This window comes from Pseudochaenichthys georgianus, chromosome 14, assembly GCF_902827115.2.
Source record: "Pseudochaenichthys georgianus chromosome 14, fPseGeo1.2, whole genome shotgun sequence".
NCBI lineage: Eukaryota > Metazoa > Chordata > Actinopteri > Perciformes > Channichthyidae > Pseudochaenichthys > Pseudochaenichthys georgianus.
This window is the reverse complement of record NC_047516.1, coordinates 25378271-25399740: the sequence shown is the minus strand read 5'-3', so window position 1 is coordinate 25399740 and position 21470 is coordinate 25378271. Positions and strand designations below refer to the sequence as shown.

The 21470-nt window shown below is 45.2% G+C and overlaps 1 protein-coding gene across 1 annotated transcript; it reads right to left on the bottom strand.

The window, feature by feature from the left end:
• Nucleotides 1-510: 510 nt before the first annotated feature.
• Nucleotides 511-19437, bottom strand: defbl1 (defensin, beta-like 1). The gene is made up of 4 exons (XM_034098475.1): nucleotides 19397-19437; nucleotides 1128-1228; nucleotides 872-992; nucleotides 511-783 (listed from the first exon to the last, which is right to left on the bottom strand). Exons 1-4 carry the CDS (start codon nucleotides 19420-19422, stop codon nucleotides 759-761), a joined length of 273 nt encoding a protein of 90 aa, XP_033954366.1. The 5' UTR covers nucleotides 19423-19437; the 3' UTR covers nucleotides 511-758.
• Nucleotides 19438-21470: the final 2033 nt, after the last annotated feature.

The following is a 21470-nucleotide window of genomic DNA, read 5'->3' as shown; positions in this document are numbered from 1 at the left end:
AGGAGTTTATGCTCTGCAACAAGCCTATAATGCATTTAGCTCTAGGGCAGATTCAAGAAGAATCCAAATGAATTTCATGCATCTTATTTTGGATGTGTTGCTGCGATTTTACTCTGAATTACAAATATAACTATTGAGAATTAATGGACCCATTTTAAGGGGATATTTCTAGAGAACTCAGACGAATTTGTGAGTTTTTTTTCTCGGATTCTAAATAGAGAGTGAATCCTATAGTAGGAAGCACCTCATGGTCTTTTTGCAGGGCATAGATTGTAGTGTCCTCTCTGCCATCGGCCTGCCAAACATTCAGTTCTAAGTATCCACCTATTGTCTATTGTACATCCTAAAGTGCAGTGCTCTTGCAACTCTGACGAGATTAGACGCGATTTGCCACACAAATGGCAGCCTGAAGGCCAAACAACTTATTGAATATGCAAATCACATTTTTCCTTTTTCTATTATTCTGTAAGCATGTTTGTTTGTCAAAAAAAAATACAACAAGTCGGGACATTGAATGTAATTGTTTACTCCACCTCAGTCATTTCAGATGCATTAAGAAGATCAAGAAACTACATACAGTTAATTTAAACATTCCCAAGTCCGCCTTGTTACATCCCAGTAAGAAGCCAAATGTAGTCCTCCATAACTATGTCTTCTGTCCGTCTCATCTTGGTGCTTGGCAAGTCTCCAGTGTGTCTGAAGATATTGTTTAGGACTGTAAAGAGGGACATGCATTCTTATCTCAAGGCATTCAGCTCTCATAGAAAATGAGACACACAGCACCTGGGAACAAACAAGAAGCGATGTATTACAATCAGAACATTCATAAACACAATACATTCACATATTGCACCTGAGCATCTACACTCACAAGAAGCCTTTTCCACAGCCCAGAGGTCCAAAGAACAGTTCTGTTGGGAGGCAGACTTTCTTGCATACTCCACTTAGACTGGGACAAGACCAGGGGAAGGATGCGGCTTCATTCTCCACAACTGTAGAAGGCAAACATTTTATCAATCTTTCAAATCATTCAGAATGACGACATCTGTTTCCCAATACCTGTATAAGCATAGAAATGTGCAAATTAGAGTTACAAAAACATGCAAGGATATTTGATAAAATCTTACCATTGAGCAGGAAGAAGACCAAGAGTGCTAAAACAACAAACCGCTGACAAGACATTGTTGCGTCTGGTGCTGCTGCTCGGAAATGAGGATAAGGCCTGAGTCTGTTGGTATTTTTGTCAGAGGGGAGGAGTGAAGATAATTCGAAGCAGCATATTGGTCACTGGGTTTTATATTATAGAATTATAAGAATCCTTATGAGAACATGCTCTTCCTAATCCCATTTAGGAAACCTAAAGCACTGTGCCAAACTCGTGACCCAGTGCTGTCATGAGGCAAGACGCAAACATGCCCAAGAAGCTGCTTGTTTTCACGCTGATCTAAAACCCATGCAAACCCTTAACTCTTATTGCGTTCTGAGACGTAGGACATAAGCACAGAGGTCAGCTTTCACATTATCAGTGAAGGGCATTTTCTCAAATTGTCACTAATGCATCTATTTCTGTAGAGAGCTACTTGTAAACAGCTTTTAAATTCCAGGTTTTAACATTACACAGGTAAAACATTCCCAGAAATAATTCATCGAGTACATTCTTTCCAAAACAAATCATTTCAGACTTTAATAATTTATTTGAATAGTTATTGTAAACATTATTTATTTTGGCAAGCACACATTCTTGTATTTTCAAATGACCAGCTGATTGGAATCATTGCTCACAGACTATTACATCACATTTGTGAGTTTTACGCTGTGTCTTGGAGTTAAAATGTTGGATTTACCATGTAATGTTTTCATTCTTTCAATACAGTGTTTGCTACCACTTTGCCCAATAAATTACTGTAGAGTCGAAGTGATCCAGGAAGCTCTGTTGCCAGGAGTCTGGGCAGCTGGCAGGGACACCTAAGGTGAAATGGTGTGAAGCGACAGGCCTTACAAGTTAAGAGTGAAACGCACAAAGCTGTCATGTGGTTTTATGCATTCCGTCTTCAAGAACGGCGATGTATTGTTCTGTAAAGATCATTTGTATTTTTCTGGATATACATGTTAACTCAAATGAACTGAAAACAACAGATCTGTGAGAACTGCACGTACAAGAGGACTGTGCTGGAGAATAAACAAATGTACCGTGGTTAAGGTTACACATGTTGTTCTTTTTTTTTTAAGAGAGCAACCAATACAACTACAATATACTCTATGCTGCTGTGTGTAACTGTACACTTTTTCTCGCCTTGACTACCACTTTTAGGAGGACAGATCATGTGAGGCTGACTCACTCACTCACTCAGAGACTTCTTCCAGCCCCCATGGCCTGTGCCTTGGATGTTCAACACTACAACACCTCATAACTCAAAGACCTCTATTTCCCTGGTCAGTACATGAATCCGGCTACCAGCAGGATGGACACAACGGGGAGCCCACTATCAGGACCTAACATTATGGGAAACGTGGTTCAAATCGCAAAAGCACTCCTCACTGTGTGTTATATGGGGCCTATTTTGAGGACCTTACGTTTTACTTTTAAAATAAAAATGTATTTGGGTCAATTCTGCAGGAAAAGTTGTCATTAGGTCTGGTTTTGAGTAAACGTCACTGCGTCAGGTTTGAGGCGCTGGAGTTTACATTAGGGTAGCAAAACACTGACCCAACCTAATTCAGTGTATCACTCCTTACAATAATAGCATTGATATTTAAAGTCACATGTTTTGTAGAGGAGATGGATCTGAATGAAGCTGTACAACACACAGAAATTATTCTACAATGTACAATAAATGCTGGTCCCATGTTCCAACCTGTTCTGGGTAAAGTATATAAGTTTCTTCCGCGCCCTGCATACAACCTGTCCCTCACTCACAACCCATTGTATTCATCAGAAAATAGAAACCAGAATCTCTGTCAAAATAAAGCTAATTACTAATCCCATGTGTGAGTGAAGGATCCAAAGCTTATCACAATGTCAAGTTAAGTTGCACCCTTTCATTGTCAAGATGCATGCCAAAACCCAGTTTCAGCTGTATGGCCGTATGGATACAAACAACTTGATGAGTTACACAGAAAAAACTAGTTATTGCTGCATTTTGCAGGAGTCACGACCCATAGGTCATGGTGACATCAGTGTTACAGAGTTATCCAAGAGGGAAATCATTCATGTTTTCCTCTCATCCCTGGTCTCTATTCTCAAGGTGCTGTCCTAAGAGGTCTCACAGTGGTGTCCTAATTGCTTTCCAGAGGATGGAAACCCAGAGTGGACAAATGACCTCTAATGAGTCTGTTTATCCGTTTATGCCTTGCATCATTGGTGCTACAAACAAACACTTTTTAAAGGAATTTGTGGCGCTTTGTTTTCTTATTCATCAGATCAAAACAAGTTCAAAACTTAAGGGCAATTCTAACATTAAGAACAAAAAATAGAAAACACAAGTACAACAAAGAAATTACATTTTGAACATAACATACTGATATTTACCTCACTGAGCTGAGGTTATCAGAGTCTTTCAGGAGGGAGCTCTCTAAAGCTGTCCCCCCCCGCGGCCGCTTACACAGTAAATTCCAATGTTAATAAAAGCACACAGAAGCTGTATACGTTTTTTGGGAGTTTGATTTATTTTAAATGAACACAAATACAAAATTAAAACCTATAATTGCACACTAAAACCATTATTTAAAAAAAAGAACTATTTCACATAAACCTCTGTTTTTTACTGGGGCTGGGGCAGTTCAACTTGATTTGGTGGGGGTGCCATAGTTTATGGGCGCTGTACGCAATATAGGCGTACTTCTGCTAGTATAAGACAATAAGATGTACTTTGTTGATCCAAAATTGGGAAATTGTGTTGTTATGAAATAAAAAAAAATAAAAAATGTATTTAAAAAAAAATTTCTCCTCAATTTTCGGCGCCCCCGATGGGTTGATGCGCCCTTAGCATTCGCCTATACTGCCTATGCCAAGGGCCGGCCTTGCATGCAGGTGCTCATTGGTTAGCCTGCCCTGGAACGATATTTATTTTTTGTGACCTCAGTTCTGACTTGAGAGGGAATGTTTGGTCAAACACTTTGTGTTTTGTCTCATAGTGGCCTTTTGGCACTTTTAATGAGCGCTACGGTCTCTGAACAAATGAGACACACTGGTTCTGTGCTCCCAGTGGGCAGGAAGAACATGAATGAGTCCGTCCACTCAGGGTTAAAAGCTCTGTTCTCACTGTCCACTTTCCTCTTCTTGGAGAGTGCCATGTGTAATATTTGTCTCTCCCTGTCTGCCGCTAACACGCCTGTTACTTACCTGTTACTCTCCTCTCCCTGTATCGCTAATTATCCTCTTCACACTTTCCTCTCCGCCGCTCTCTCGTCTCTTCTTCTGTGTTTTTCTCCCTGTATCGCTCACTCCTCTCTTTCGCCCCCTGTCGGCAGCAGTTAAAATATAATCGCCCCGTCAAAATTGAAATCCCCTATTAATGTATTGATTATTGGTCCGGGTCCATATAGGTCGGCGTCTGGGTCCGGATCCGGACCGCGGACCTGCTCCGATTCTCCGGCCCATCTCACGCTCAATTGTTCCCTCACTCGAGAACAAGACCCCAAGATACTTGAATTCCTTCACTTGGGGTAAGGACTCATTCCCTACTTGGAGTGGACAGTCCATCGGTTTCCTGCTGAGAACCATGGCCTCAGATTTGGAGGTGCTGATCCTCATCCCAGCCGCTTCACACTCGTTTGTGAACCGATCCAGTGAGTGCTGAAGGTCGCAGACCGATTAAGCCATTAGAACCACATCATCTGCAAAAAGCAGTGGTGCAATCCTTAGTCCACCGAACTGCAGACCCCCTCCCCCACGACTACGCCTTGAAATCCGATCCATGTATATTACAAACAAGATTGGTGACAAAGCGCAGCCCTGGCGGAGGCCAACCCTCACCGGAAATGGGTCCGACTTACTGCCGAGGACCCGGACACAGCTCTCGCTTTGGGAGTACAGAGATTGGATGGCCCTGAGTAGAGACCCCCTCACCCCATACTCCTGCAGCACCTCCCACAGTAACTCCCTGGGAACTCAGTCATACGCCTTCTCCAAGTCTACAAAACACATGTAGACCGGATAAGCGTACTCCCAGGCCCCCTCCAGGATCCTTGCGAGAGTAAAAAGCTGATCCGTCGTTCCACGACCAGTACGGAATCCGCATTGTTCCTCCTCAATCTGAGGTTCGACAATCGGCCTGACCCTCCTTTCGAGTACCTTAGAGTAAACTTTCCCGGGGAGGCTGAGTCGTGTGATGCCTCTGTAATTGGCACACACCCTCTGATCCCCCTTTTTGAAAAGGGGAACCACCACCCCGGTCTGCCACTCCTTCGGTACTGTTTCCGACTTCTACGCAACATTGATGAGACGTGTCAACCATGACAGTCTCTCAACACCCAGAACCTTCAGCATTTCTGGGCGGATCTCATCCACCCCCGGGGCTTTGCCACTGTGGAGTTGATCCAGTCCGTTCATAAACGCGTCTACCAACGCGGGGGTGTTCCAGCCACTATCTGAGGCTGCGGTCCGGAATTCTATGGCCTAATCTATGACTGGGTGGGAGTGCTGTTTCATCTGCATAAGAGTCCGGGTGCCGTCCCTGGAGATTGAGGTCTGATCGAACACCCGGCTCATAGTGTCATAAAAAGTGGAATACGACCTGCATATGGGAAAGTCTCAAGCCCATTCAGCAGTGTCCCATGCCACGTGAGGTGGGAGACCAATATCTTGGCTTCCTCGGAAACAAACGCCGCTGGGTTGTGTTTATTAGACCCTCCAGAAAACCTGCGCAAAAATCCTTGATTATGCGATTAAACATGCAGGGCTTTTATGTGATTTTATGCGGTGAAATTGCGGGAAGTTGCGAAATATGCGGAAAGTTGCGAAATATGCTAAAAAAAAAAAATCAATATTGGGCTGTCTTATTTATTCTCTCTCACACACAACCTGCCACTAACGTTAAACCCCTTTACTATTCAATTAAACACATTCAATGTGTATTTATTGTAAAAGCAATTGGGCTATTTTAAACACACACACACACTTCTCCGCCTCATTCTGTTTTAATTTACTTGTTCGTTATCTGACCAGCTTCAATCTTGTAGGCTTCTCACGTTTCTTGTAGCCCTCGAAAGGGTTTTGGAGGTTGATGCCTCGGTGAACGTGAGATGTTTGGCTTTCTTGTCCGCAGCAGCAGAAAGCATTTTCGAATGTTTGAATGAATCAAAGTGGGTCGTCACTGTCGATTTTCTCTTATGCTCCAACACAGTTGCACGGGGTGCAGAATAGTTTCCCCCCACTTTCGTGCAAGACATCGGGGTACTGCTTTGCCCGGTCCTTAGCAGAAATGTTCGTCGGTAAATTAGATGGATTAGATGTTTTCATCTTGGTGTTTTCTCTCTCGTGTGAGTTCCACACGTTCACTCTACGGTGTTGTTTACCTTCTGTGATGCGCGAGCTGATGACGTTGCGTCATCATCATCATCATCATCACTACTTCACTTCAAGACGAGTTAACTTTTCTTTGTGTGGAATAATGCGGGGATTATGCGCCCTTTTAATAAATATGCGCACTTTTAAAAATCTGCGCCATTTTGCTGATAATGCGGTTAATTATGCGATCGCATAATCGCATTTTTCTGGAGGATCTAGCTTATAGTGTAGATCATTACACTGGACCAGGAACGTTCTGCAGTTTCCAGACTCCCCGGAAACCTCTCTGGTGATGCCAATCGTAATGGAACAGATGCCGAGCGAAACTCGGCCTGGCCAGCTACAGGATCGACGGGAGGTGGCGCCGTTGGCACAGCTGGAGTCTCTAGACGGGTGAGGATTTGGTGAAGCTGTGTCGCCAGATGATTGACCTGCGCGGTTACGGAGGTCTGAAAACCCTCCTGGCAGTCCGACAAGCCTCTTACTCCGTGCCCAATAGCTGTTAGCTGCTCTTGATGTTGGTGGATCAGACTGCCTTGGGCAGACAGTGCAGTCTGGAGCACTTTTGGGTCGGCTGAGAATTTAAGATTAACTCTTACCCTCAGTGGTTAATGTTACGTTTACAAATATGGCAAAATATCACAACCTGACTTGACTGGAATCGATCCTCTCTATGCTGAGGCCTGGCACGACCATACGTGGAAACGAACAAGACGAACTGACACAGGACATGGCATGGGAGCCTGCCTGCAGACCTCCACTCTCAGGACAGTTCCGGTGCAGGCTGCACTCTCAGGACACCTCCACTGTCAGTACAGGAAGTGACGATTCTGACGAACACGTTTTTTTTCCTGCCCACTGAAGGACTCGTTTGATGGAATTTTTCAAATCACAATGGAGACTGAGAGTGATGAGTCCGCCCACCGTGCACTTTGGGTCAGCCTTGGTCAAGCCCTTTTGACCCCCCCAGCCTTGTGACAGTCGCAGATTGATCTCAGTGTTTGTTATAAACTGTAGGGGCAGGGGAAAGGGTTAAGGCATGTAGTTTAGATTCAAATGAAATGATAATCTATGATGCATGGGTATTATCCTCGCAACTACAGTCGTTAAAATGTCCACTTTTATATTGGTTTGAGGGTGTGGTTCTGCAAGCCTCATTTGCATATTCACCTGTCGCGGCGCGCCCAGAGGCTTTTTAGAGGGCACGTCAACAGGATGCCAGGGGTGGTTCTCACGGGAGGAGGAAGCCTGTGTGTGGTGAATGCGGGTATTCAGCGGGATAGTTACGGTTTCTCAGCATGTGTAAAAATGCAATAGGGGAAGTAACTGAAAGTAACCGTATGTGGATATTGTATCGACCGACCTGGAAGCACGTCTCCTTGGAGAGGACGCGCACAGAGAGAGAGAGATTCTCTCCGACACAGGGCGAGATCGCTCCTGTGTGCCACGCAGGACCTCGTGTTTCTTTTTTGTGTGGAATATAGCCGGAAAAGGCCTACAAACATTTCTGTTTTTGCCGCCGACGGGCGCAGGAGCTACAGTTTTTTCTCAATGAACAATAGCCTGGATTAGGCAGTAAAGACACTTTTTGTGTATCCCAAAGTGGAATGTTTTGTTTTGTTTGTGTTGTGTGGCTGGAAAACTGTCAATATAATGGATCCATGCATGAAATCTGTCTCTGTTTATTTTGTTTAAGGAGCAGATTATCCGCTTATTATTTCTGTTTACCTTTTATAATCTTATTTCATTCAAGAACCCCTTGTGCGTTTAATTAACACAACTAGTTTAGATAGTTGATCGTTACAGATGGTGGCCAGTATGGGGAATGAAATGTGATTTAAAAATCTGATATTATTTAAAGAGAACATTTTTGGAGATTTTGAAACTGCCAATTGGCATATTTTTGTTTACTGAGACACTAAGCCTATGTGTTGAATTGTATTGATTGGATGAGAAGAGAAAACGTGTTCTGTACTTGTGTAAAATAACCATAGTCAGGCAATGGCTTCTGAAGAAAATGTACAACAGAATATGGAAGCACAATTAGAAGATAATGAGTCTGAAGAAGGTAGTATAGCACAGGAGAACAGTGGGCAACACCATGAAAATAGAGGTGATGCATGGATAACAAGAAGATCTATTACTGATGTTACCTCTTTGATCGGTTCTCTTTATATATCTGATGCAGAGCAGGAGGAAAGTGTAGGAGATTGGGATAATACATCTTACCAGGCATATCCTGCTCTTGCATCTTTCTCCACAGACTTGGGAACAGTTATAGAGAGAGTTAACTCCCTTGAGGCTGATTTTAGAGATTCAGTTAATAGTGCGCTAAACCGAGAAGATAGCATCAGAGGCTTCGTGAATAAGAATGTTGAAGCACTGGAGCATCATGTTATGTCAACTTTGAAAAACTTTGAAGAGAAACTGGTGGACTGTTTACAAAGGCGTGATGAAAAATGGAAGGCAGAAATCCAAAGGCTGAAGCGCGCTAGCCTCCCTGCTGTCCATAGGCCCTTTGTCAGTGCTGGTGCTAGTTTTCAGACGTCTTATGGTCACACCACTCCAGCTCAAACACCTCTCATTAGTGCCTCTCACACCCATGCTCCTTCTCTTGGTACTGACACTCAGGTGTCGGGTCCTCATATTAGGTATCCCACTCCTACTCATTCAGTTCCCTCTGCTGGGGTTTCTGTCGGCCGAGCAGAGATTGCCAGAAGAGAACCTGATACTATTGATGCTGCGCCACACGGCAGGACATCATTCACTGACCTACTTCCGCTGGGACAACCACCAGGAGTCATTGACAACATAAACCCCATCACACCTGTAGGAGCAGTATACCGCCATCCAAGCAGTACGCCGGTGGTGTATTCAAAGCCTGTCATTCATATGGAGTTCCCCGCGTTCGGTGGTTCCAGGGAGGTTGGAGAGGTTTTGAACTTTGTGGATCGCTGTGAAACATTTTTTGAAGTTAGGCCATTAACAGATGCAGAGCTAATAGGGGCTTTATCTGGGGTTCTTAAGGGGCCAGCGCATAGTTGGTGGTGTGTAGCAAAAAGCACAGTACACAACTGGTCAGAATTCAAAGAAGCTTTTCATGCAGCTTTCCTACCTCCTGATTACCTCATGGAAGTGGAGGAGAAGTTGAGGGATATGGTGCAGGTACCCGAACAGTGTTTGAGGGATTTTGCCTATGATTACCGAGCCCTTTGTCTACGATGGAAACCCGATATCACCGAGGCGGAGTTGGTGAGGAAAATACTCAACAACTGTAATCCCAGAATAGCTGGTTGTCTTCGGGGCACAGAGATGGGGACTCGAGTCTGCGACTCGGACTCGAGTCGCACTTAAGTCGCACACACAGAGACTTCAGACTTGACTTGGACTCGTGACCAAAAGACTTCAGACTCGACTTGGACTCGTGTGTTGGGACTCGTGAACAATCATTGTGTTTTCTATTTTTGGCGTATTAAAGGTGGGGTAGGTAAATTTGAGAGAAACCGGCTCGAGATCGCTAGAATTTGAAAATACACAACCGGAGATAATCTGCTAGAGGCTGCTACTTCCTTATAGAGCCCGCCTCCTCCAACACACACGAACGCGCACATGACCAATGAGGGCACGAGATAAGTTTGTGCCCAGATGGAAGGCTGACAGGCAGGTAGGCCATCCAGTTATTTTAGCCGGGCTCATTACGCAGACGTGCGCGCCTCTGTTACTACCTCGTAGTAACACAATAGCGACCGGCGGCACATCTGCGGCTTATTATACATCCATGACCTGCGGCTGTACCGCTTGTAACTACAAAAACTTCGAACAAAACGCCGGCGGCACCAACAAAAGGAGCGCACACTGCAAAGTCTGCAATATCAAAATCAAGGATGCTGGCACAACAACGTCGAATTTCATCAGGCACTTGAAAACTCACCCGGAGAGGTCAGTCACATTAACGCATGGACGGTTAGCAAACATGTTTAGCTCAGCATCAGCTATGTAATGTTAACTTAGCTTGCTACTAGCTTTGTATTTGTGATACTGATTTCTGATTCTGAAGTGTTTTGCTTATAAGTTGTTTGCATTTAGCTAAAGTGTGATGTTTTTCCTCATATTGCATTGCAATAGCCTGTTTAAAGTGATCATATAACAAACAACTAATCAGTACTGATACTGTATGCTAATAGATATAGGAGTGATAATAACATAGTAAATGCTTTGAATTTCTTAGATATAGCTGTGCAGTATTCTTAACAGACTGGATAGCAGCAGACAATAGAAGGCTTATTACAACCAGAAGAGACACGAGACTTTTATTTTTTAGAGACTTGAGACTTGACTTGGACTCGTGACCAAAGACTTGAGACTTGATCAAGTCTCACCCCACAAAGACTTGAGACTTGACTTGGACTCGTGACCAAAGACTTGAGACTTGACTTGGACTTGCAAAAAAAGACTTGTGAACATCTCTGTCGGGGCACTGTCAGAACCGTGGACCAACTGGTGTCAATTGGCACATTAGTGGAAAAAGATTGCACAGCTGCAAAAGAATATTGGGGGAAAGTGGATCAACAAAAAGCAAAAGAGAAATTGAACAAAAGACCCCAGGAAAAATGGAGCGCTAAGAAACCTGCTGATGTAGTGACCATAGTGCAGAGAGGGAAGAGAAATCCAGTAAGTCTCTTACATGTCCCCGTAGAGGTGAGAGGAATGCAGTGTAAAGCTGTTTTTGACACTGCATGTACATACTCCCTCATGCGACACAGCCAATGGCTGGATGTAGTCCGTAAAGGAGAGCAACTGAAGCCCAGTGAGAACCAAAGCTTTGCTTTGGCTGATGGGAAGACATGCCATGGAGCCTTAGGAAAGGTACAGCTACTCTACGGCTGGCATGACATGATGTGGTCGCTAGAAACATACATCATCGATGACAACAACCTGGCATTCCCCATCATTCTAGGCTTGGACTTCCTTACCAAGACCTCAACCATTATCAACCTGGGAGACCGAACATATGGAGTAAAGGGGCCAAGGGATTATGTGTTCTATTCATTCCTTTCTCAACCTGCTGAGATCCCGGCAGCTCACCCCAGTGTTAGTCTCATAATAGCACTTCCGCTATGCAAGTCATTTCCTATTCAAGAAGAGACTGCCCCAGATTTTTCAGCTCATCCACCAGAGGTTAGAGAAATCTTGAAGGCTTGGCCAAAGGTGTGTTCAGGCAGTTTAGGGAAAACTAAGGTAGAAGAGCACAAGATATTTACTACAGACGAGGTTCCAGTGCGCTGCAAAGCATACAGGGTATCACCCCACAAGCGTCAGATCATAATAGACCAGGTAGAGCAGATGCTTAGGGATGGCATTATTGAACCGTCACAGTCAGCCTGGGCGTCCCCAGTGGTCTTGGTGCCAAAACCTGACATGTCCCCAAGATTTTGTGTTGACTTTCGACCTCTAAATGCTAAGACTCGGCAAGATGCCTATCCTATGCCACTTATTCATGAGTTGTTGGAGTCATTGCATGGAGCCGCCTTCTTCAGTACCCTTGACCTAAAATCAGGCTACTGGCAAGTGGCAATGTCAGATTACAGTAAGGCCAAGACAGCAGTAATCACACCGATAGGCCTCTACCAGTTCAAGTGCATGCCATTTGGGCTGAAGAACGCCGGTGCATCTTTCCAGCGATTGATGGAAAAGGTCCTGGGAGAGCTGAGGGGGAAATTCTGCTTTGTGTATATTGATGATGTCATCATCTTTTCACCCTCACAAGAACAGCACTTCAATGATTTAAACGCTGTGATGAAGAGACTGCATGAGGCTAATTTAACACTACATCTGAAGAAATGCCATTTCTTCCAGCAAGAGTTAAAGTTCCTTGGCCATATAGTGTCTGAGAAAGGGGTTCAGGTGGATCCAGAGAAAACACTGGCAGTGAAAGAATATCCTACTCCCACAAATATCAAGTCACTGCAACGATTTCTGGGACTTGTGGGATGGTACCACAAATTCATTTCCCACTTTGCAGATATGGCAGCTCCCTTGCATCGCCTGATGAGGAAAGCGGTGGAGTGGATATGGAGCGATGCCAGCAAAGCTTTGAACACTTGAAACAGGCTATGGTCAGCGCTCCCATCCTAACACAACCTGACCACTCAATTCCTTTTGAGGTGCACACAGACGCTAGTGACGCCGGTTTGGGTGCAGTCTTAGTCCAAGCTACTAAGGAAAGGGAGCAGGTGATAGCTTATGCTTCACGGGGATTGAGAGGAGCCGAGTGTAACTACTCCACATCAGAAAAGGAATGTCTAGCTGTTGTATGGGCTGTTGAAAAGTGGCGACATTTTCTTGAGGGAAAAGAATTCACGGTATACACAGACCATGCTGCTCTGACTTGGGCCTTCAACTGTCCGAAGACCTCTTCCCGGCTTACTAGGTGGATCTTACAACTCCAGCAATTTCAATTTAGGGTCCAATACAGAAAAGGCCTGCACAACATAGTGCCTGATGCTCTGTCCAGAGCGATTGCACATCCATCCACAACTGCGTATGTTGCCTCAAACACCTCTCACTGTGCTTCTGACTTACCAACCACCCTATCAGACATACGAGAGGCCCAGGAAAGGGACCCTGAAATCAGTGACATGGCAAAACAGTCTGCTGCCATTTGTAAGCCAGAGAGGATAGGGTACACTGTGTTACAGGGTATTCTGTATCGGCGGTCGCCTGTGAGAGTAGGGGGAGACAAATATCAGCTAGTGGTTCCCAATAGTCTAGTAATATATTTTCTGGAGTACTTCCACAACCATCCCCTGAGTGGACATCTGGGCAGACTTAAGACTCTTCTTAAGATCCTTGAGGTGGCTTGGTGGCAGTCTGTTAGGAAGGATGTGTGGGCCCATGTAAAGTGTTGCAACACCTGCCAGGCCTACAAAGCGGATTATCAAAAACCAGCAGGGTTCATGCAGCCTACCCCGGTGGAGGAGCCCTGGGAAAAGCTGGGGATTGATCTTATGGGACCTTTTCCCCGCAGTAAAAAAGGCAATTGCTTTCTCCTCGTGGTTGTGGATTATTTCACAAAGTGGGTTGAGATGTTTCCCCTAAAAGACAGCAAAACTCACAAAATTGTCGCCGTCTTGAAAGATGAGATCTTCACCCGTTTCGGTGTCCCACGTGAGTTGGTTTCTGATCGGGGAGCGCAGTTCACTGGCCATGAAATGGCCAACCTATGCAAATCCTGGGGAGTCACACAAAAGTTCACCACCAGCTATCATCCTCAAGCCAATCTCACAGAACGGTCCAACCGGACCATCAAAACGATGATTGCTTCTTATGTGGGGACACAACATAAGAACTGGGATCAGTGGATCAGGGAATTTCGTTTTGCTGTCAATGCTGCCTATCATGAGACAACGGGGCAAACACCTGCAGCCCTGGCACTCGGAAGATCCCTGAAAGGCCCACTGGAGAGGTTGATCAGCCCTCCACCTCCCCCTCATCAACCTACATATACACTACTGGAAAGACAACAAAAGATGGTGGAACAAGTAAAAAAGAGAGTTGGAGTATGCCAAGCCAGACAAGCCAAGTATTATAATACCCACAGGAGAGGTGTACAACTCCTGCTGGGAGACCTGGTCTGGGTCCGCACTCACCCACTCTCTAAAGCATCAGAGAACTTCTCAGCAAAGCTTGCGCCTAAATGGTCGGGTCCAGCTACAGTGGTGAGAAAATTAGGCCCTATCAATTACCAGATAAAGTGGAACGGCCAGAACAAGAAAATGGACACTATCAATGTGGTCAACCTAAAGCCCTACTTCGGGGTGCAGCCCCTCATACCTCCGGTGGGGGGGGGGGGGGGGGGGGGAGAGATCTGTGACAGTCGCAGATTGATCTCAGTGTTTGTTATAAACTGTAGGGGCAGGGGAAAGGGTTAAGGCATGTAGTTTAGTTTCAAATGAAATGATAATCTATGATGCATGGGTATTATCCTCACAACTACAGTCGTTAAAATGTCCACTTTTATATTGGTTTGAGGGTGTGGTTCTGCAAGCCTCATTTGCATATTCACCTGTCGCGGCGTGCCCAGAGGCTTTTTAGAGGGCACGTCAACAGGATGCCAGGGGTGGTTCTCACGGGAGGAGGAAGCCTGTGTGTGGTGAATGCGGGTATTCAGCGGGATAGTTACGGTTTCTCAGCATGTGTAAAAATGCAATAGGGGAAGTAACTGAAAGTAACCGTAGGCCTATGTGGATATTGCATCGACCGACCTGGAAGCACGTCTCCTTGGAGAGGACGCGCACAGAGAGAGAGAGATTCTCTCCGACACAGGGCGAGATCGCTCCTGTGTGCCACGCAGGACCTCGTGTTTCTTTTTTGTGTGGAATATAGCCGGAAAAGGCCTACAAACATTTCTGTTTTTGCCGCCGACGGGCGCAGGAGCAACAGTTTTTTCTCAATGAACAATAGCCTGGATTAGGCAGTAAAGACCAACCTGATCTCACCAGAATGCGTGACTCCACCACGACTCCTTAACACCACAATGCGTGGTGGAGTCACGAACTTTGTTACATTTGCGTGTCGGCACCACGCAAACAACCCCAATGTAAAGTGAATGAGGCTCCTTTGTCGTGGTGCACACACGCATTTCTACAACGTGCATTGTGTGTAATGCAACTGTTATTTTTATTAAATTAGTTAGTTTTTAAGGAAGGCCAGAGCTTCAGCTGTGTCAAATAGATTGTTCCCTTTAGTTAACGTTATTTAAAAGATAATGATCATGTCTTGTATTACGAGCGTCCATTCCCATTGGATAACGGAGAATTTTACACCCGGAAGTAAGTAGCCTATTCTCCTTACTGTCGATTGATTTTACAGTGATATCTGCACTACTCATCGACTAAAAAACACCAAATTGTCCTTTTTAATTACACAACATTGATTGGTTTGAATTGTGTGCAATGCTTTTGTATTTTCCCCCTTCGATTCGGAGAAACAAATATATTTTCGGAGTTTTTGGACGGCAGAAGACACTACACTACCCAGAATCCTCAGCTATCAAAGCTAACAAAGTTCGTGACTCCACCACGCATTGTGGTGTTAAGGAGTCGTGGTGGAGTCACGCATTCTGGTGAGATCAGGTTGGTAAAGACACTTTTTGTGTATCCCAGAGTGGACTGTTTTGTTTTGTTTGTGTTGTGTGGCTGGAAAACTGTCAATATAATGGATCCATGCATGAAATCTGTCTCTGTTTATTTTGTTTAAGGAGCAGATTATCCGCTTATTATTTCTGTTTACCTTTTATAATCTTATTTCATTCAAGAACCCCTTGTGCGTTTAATTAACACAACTAGTTTAGATAGTTGATCGTTACAGCCTGGTTCTCGTAAAAGTTTTTCGGTCAAATGACACCTTGGAGGAATGTAACGGGAGTTGACAGGGGACTCTGACTGCCTCACGAGTGCCTATTTTCCCCGGTTTTATAATTTCTTTGGCTATTTCACCCGGGGACATTGCCCGGTCTCGGGTCTCGGGTCCCCCCCCCCCACCTGCAAAAATCCTCAAAAAACTTCAATATATCCAGAACTCCGCCGCCCGTCTACTCACCCACACCCGAATCCGTGAACACATTACACCCATCCTCATCAAGCTCCACTGGCTCCCCATCCCCCAGAGAATTGAGTACAAGATCCTCCTGATGACATAACCTGGCCCCATCCTACCTGACTGACCTCCTCCACAGACACACTCCCACTCGCTCCGTCCGCTCTGCTGCTGCCAACCTCCTGTCCCTCCCCACCCGGACCAACCTCAAGTCCTGGGGCGACAGAGCCTTCTCCGTTGCTGCACCCACCCTCTGGAACTCACTACCCCAATCCATCAGAGATTCTTCCTCCCTCACAGCATTCAAAACATCACTCAAAACCCACCTGTTTAACACTGCATTCAACCACTGACCACCCCCCTCCCCCCCTATTTTCTGTTTTGTTGATCTCTTTTTGTATTTCTTTGTCATCTATTTTTTTTTTTCTTGTCTTTTTTCTCTCTTCTTAATTCTCTGTAAAAGCGTCTTTGAGTTTCATGAAAAGCGCTATAAAAGTCCCATGTATTATTATTATTATATGTTATTAATGTAGTGACATTGCAGTCAAAACTCTTAAATTGTATAGAACAAAAACATTTATTTGTAATGCTTTTTATCAAGTGGTTAATCTTTTAAGGTAGCCTGGGTTCCCTCAACTGTTAATGTTGTTTATTTTGCCATCAGTATTTATTTGCATTGTGTTGATGAAATGAAGTTATTCTACATATCCTGTCATTCAAATCAGTGGCTCAAATTTGGAAGTGGAAAACAAAAAGGCAAATTTTAAGGACTTGAATATGATACTCTTCTCAGATTTGATGATATAAGTTGCTTTCGTGTTAACTCATATGTATGGTAGTTAACACCTAAGTGTATAATAAGTATGAACAATGTAGAGCAGGGGTCTCCAACCTTTCTCCACCTGAGAGCTACTTTGAAAAAATGAAAGTGGCCAAGAGCTACTTGCATCACATCGCTTACATTTATTCACATAGCACTCATCAGTTGAATTAAGCTACTTTTGTACACGTGTGAAATTGCAATACCTAAAGCTTATCTAAAATCTTAACTTCACATCAAGGTCCAAGAAAACGACAATTTCTCAGATATTAATATGGCCGTCATAGTAAGTACATCGCCTTAATCACCACCTTGCAAGTATGCTTATGGCACATGTGTGTAAAATAAGTGCATTCACTCTTTTTTACAGTCAGTGAGATGAATGGCACTGCATGGAGTCCACCATAGAGGGGTCTGCTGGAGTGTACCCACTTAGGTTCACTCTAATAGAGTAATTTACATGTTCATCAGTCTTGTTCTGTATTTAGATTTCATTCATGTCAGAAAAAGCTGCTTCACAAAGGTCTGTAGAACAGAACCAAATAAAGCAGACATTTTCAGTGCTGCTTGGTGAATGTTCTTATAGTTGTCTGGGTCTACAAGGCTCCAGAAATGTTGTGAGTTTTCTGAGACTTCAGCTGAACATGATTTTGGAGATATATAACCTCCATCTCCACAGACACTGAACAGTTCAGGCATCTTTTCTTCTTCTTCGTCTTGACATTACATTATAAACCATAATAAATCAATTGTATAGGTCTAGCCTCCCTATATCTGTGTGTGACATTTTTCTATCCTCAAAAACAAAAAACTAATGCTTCTGCAGTCGAGCAGCAGCTTCTTGCAACGGTCTTCTGTTAAAAAAAGGATAGCATTATAAAAACAAAAATAGGGCATGTGGGTGCATTCTCTGTCTTACTGTTGCATAAATCCCATGAATGTATGAGATTAAGTTAGCTTCATCATATCTCAATCAGTGATTAAGTAAATAATAAAGTTTCTATCGGGTCACTGTCAGCCGTTAGGGGAGGGGGCGGGGTTTGGAGGAACGGAGAGGAGACGGTGATTGCGGAAGCTTTCCTCCTGCCTTCACAAACTTTACACACGTATTTTGCAACTGAAAATAGCAGGACATTCATACTCTGCAATCCAAGACTTGATTGAATCCACCAAAAACCTGACATGACGATAACGAGTGTTTTTCAAAAACACAAATCCCTCCCTGTGTGTCTCTGAGCCGCAGCGACTCGGCCTGATTCAGAGCGGGTCATTCTGCCGTTGGTTTGACTGGTGCTGCTGGAGAAAGCAGACTGCTCCATGTGTGGTGTCGCTGTGCGGCTGTCACGTCTGTTCCTTGATCTCTGCGTCACGGACCAATTTTATATTTGTGTGCCAGAAACAATTCTAAAATAAAAACACTTTATTGTCCGGCCGCGGCCGAAAAATCAAGAAGCAACGTTACTACGCTATAATCGATAATCGAGCGGCGAGCTACTGAAAAGCTGCCCGCGAGCTACCGGTAGCTCGCGATCGACGTGTTGGAGACCCCTGATGTAGAGTTTATGATATTTTACTGTTAAAGATTGCATTTTGTTAAAGATTGCATTTTAGTCATTACTGACCCTGTTGTATTTTTTATAAAATAATCATTTTGTCCGCACGTCGACGTGTGTCTAGGTATCTCGAGGACACGGCCGTTGGCAAACGCGGGAAGTTTCAGGCCGATAGGACAATGTCTTTGAGTTACAGCAGTAATACAAACACTCTTTAAAGTAACTGAATGGCGCTGCCACGGATGGCTGCCTGCTAGAGTTGCTTTACTTGTCGCACTTTAGGTTAGTATTTTCAGTTATTTCCGCTGCTAAGCACAGTGCAGCTCGCTCTGAAGTGCAACTATGCAGTTTCTGTGCACTATTGGTCTCATTTTAATCACTTTTGCACTGATATCATGCCGGACTGTTCTGGCTGAGTTGCACCGGGGCTCTGTTGTTTACATGAGGGAGCAGCTGATGGACCTACAATCTAGCAGTATGTCTAGACTGAGACACGAAATCCCCAAGGAGCTGAGGAGGAAACAACGGGGCTGCAAAGCGGGGAGAAGACGACTACTAAGGAAGAGGAGATACAGACCCTATCTTCCATCGGTCGTTATGGGGAACGTAAGATCGCTCGCAAACAAAATGGACGAGTTAACATCACTCACAACGAGTCAGAGCGTGTTTCGTGAGGCCTCAGTTATGGTTTACACAGAGACATGGCTGCATGACAACATCCCGGATTCGATTGTGAGTCTACCCGGCTTTCAGTGTGTACGAGCGGACAGGAATTGCAGAGAGAGCGGCAAGAAGACCGGAGGGGGAGTCGCGATCTATGTAAACAACAGATGGTGCAATCCTGGACACATTACAGTGAAGGACCGTATGTGCAGCCCGGACATTGAACTGCTGGCTGTAAGTATTCGTCCCTATTACCTGCCAAGAGAGTATTCCCATGTCATTATGATCGGTGTTTACATTCCTCCCACGGCGGATGCGGCGCGGGCTGCTGACGTCATCAACTCCGCGACTGCAAGACTTCAGACTCTGCATCCCAATGCCTTCATAGCAATATCTGGGGATTTCAACCATGTCAATCTTAAGAAATCTCTTCCCACCTTTAAACAGTATGTTGATTGCAAAACGAGGGAAAATAAAACATTAGACTTACTGTATGCTAATGTCAAGGAGGCATACAGCTCAATAGCACTTCCCCCCTTAGGCAGATCAGACCATAACCTGGTGCACTTAAAACCCCTTTATAAACCAGCAGTCCAGCGGCAACCTGTGACTGCCACTACTGTACGGACGTGGTCACCGGACGCTGTGGTTACTTTACAGGGATGTTTTGAGGTGACTGACTGGGATGTCCTCTGTGATGCACATGGGGAGGATATAGACGGACTCACAGACTGCATCACCGACTATATTCATTTTTGCACGGACAATATAATCCCCGCCAGAACAATTAAGTGTTTTTCCAATAATAAACCCTGGGTGACCAAGGACATCAAGGCGTCACTTAACAGGAAAAACTCTGCTTTCAGGAGTGGTGACAAGGAAGAGATGAAGAAGGCACAGTTACAACTGAAGAAGGAAATACAAACGGGCAAGGAGTGCTACAGGAGGAAGCTGGAGAGTAAACTGGCCCAAAACAACACCAGGGAAGTGTGGCGTGGGATGAGAACCATCACTGGGTATGGAAACAAGACCGACCAGGTGATGGGAGGAGATCTACAGGAGGCCAATGACTTAAACCTGTTTTTCAACAGGTTTGATGATGAGGTTACCACCCCTCCCTCCTCCTCCTCCTCCTCCTCCTCCTCCTCCTCCTCCTCCTCCTCCTCCTCCTCCTCCTCCTCCACCTGTGACTCACCCCCTGTGATCCCCAAGGAGCCTTTCCTCCCATCTCATCCATCTCATCCCTCTTGCCCCCCCCCCCCGACCAGGGCTCTCTCTCTCAGCCCCACTGTGCCCCCACTCACCATCACTGCGGAGGACGTGAGGGGAGAGTTCAGCCGTCTACACTCAAGGAAGGCTGCGGGGCCTGACGGCCTCAGCCCCAGTCTGCTGAAAGGATGTGCTACTCAGCTGTGTGCAGTTTTTCGGCACATTTTCAACCTGAGCCTGGACATGATGGCCATCCCTGCCCTGTGGAAGACAACATGCCTGGTTCCTGTGCCGAAGAAGATTCATCCACGCACACACAGTGACTACAGACCGGTGGCTTTGACATCACATGCCATGAAGTCGCTGGAGAGGCTGGTCCTTAAACACCTCCGTACAGTGGTCGCACCATCACTAGACCCCCTGCAGTTTGCATATCAGCCTCGTATTGGAGTGGAGGACGCCATCATCTTTCTGCTGCACAGAATACACACACACCTTGAGAAGGCAGGCAGCACTGTGAGAGTCATGTTCTTTGACTTTTCCAGTGCTTTCAATACCATCAGACCTGCCCTGCTCAGCAGGAAGCTACTGGACATGCAGGTGGATGCTCCACTGGTGAGCTGGATAACCAACTATCTCACAGCTCGGCCACAGTACGTGAAGCTGCAGAACAACACCTCTGACATTATATTGAGCAGCACGGGCGCTCCTCAGGGCACGGTCCTCTCTCCCTTCCTGTTCACAGTCTATACATCAGACTTCAGACACTGCTCACAGTCCTGCCATCTGCAGAAGTTCTCAGATGACTCTGCCATTGTGGGCTGTATCATCGGAGACCAGGAAGCTGAGTACAGGAGTGTGGTGGACAGTTTTGTGGAGTGGTGCGGTCAGAACCATCTGCAGCTCAACGTCACAAAAACCAAGGAGCTAGTGGTTGACTTCAGGAAGCGGAGTACCGCCCCAAGCCCAATTACCATCGTGGGCATGGATGTGGACATTGTGGACAGCTACAAGTTCCTGGGTGTCCACATAGACAATAAACTGGACTGGAGTAAAAACACTGACGCCCTATATAAGAAGGGCCAGAGTCGCCTGTATTTCCTCAGGAGACTCAGGTCCT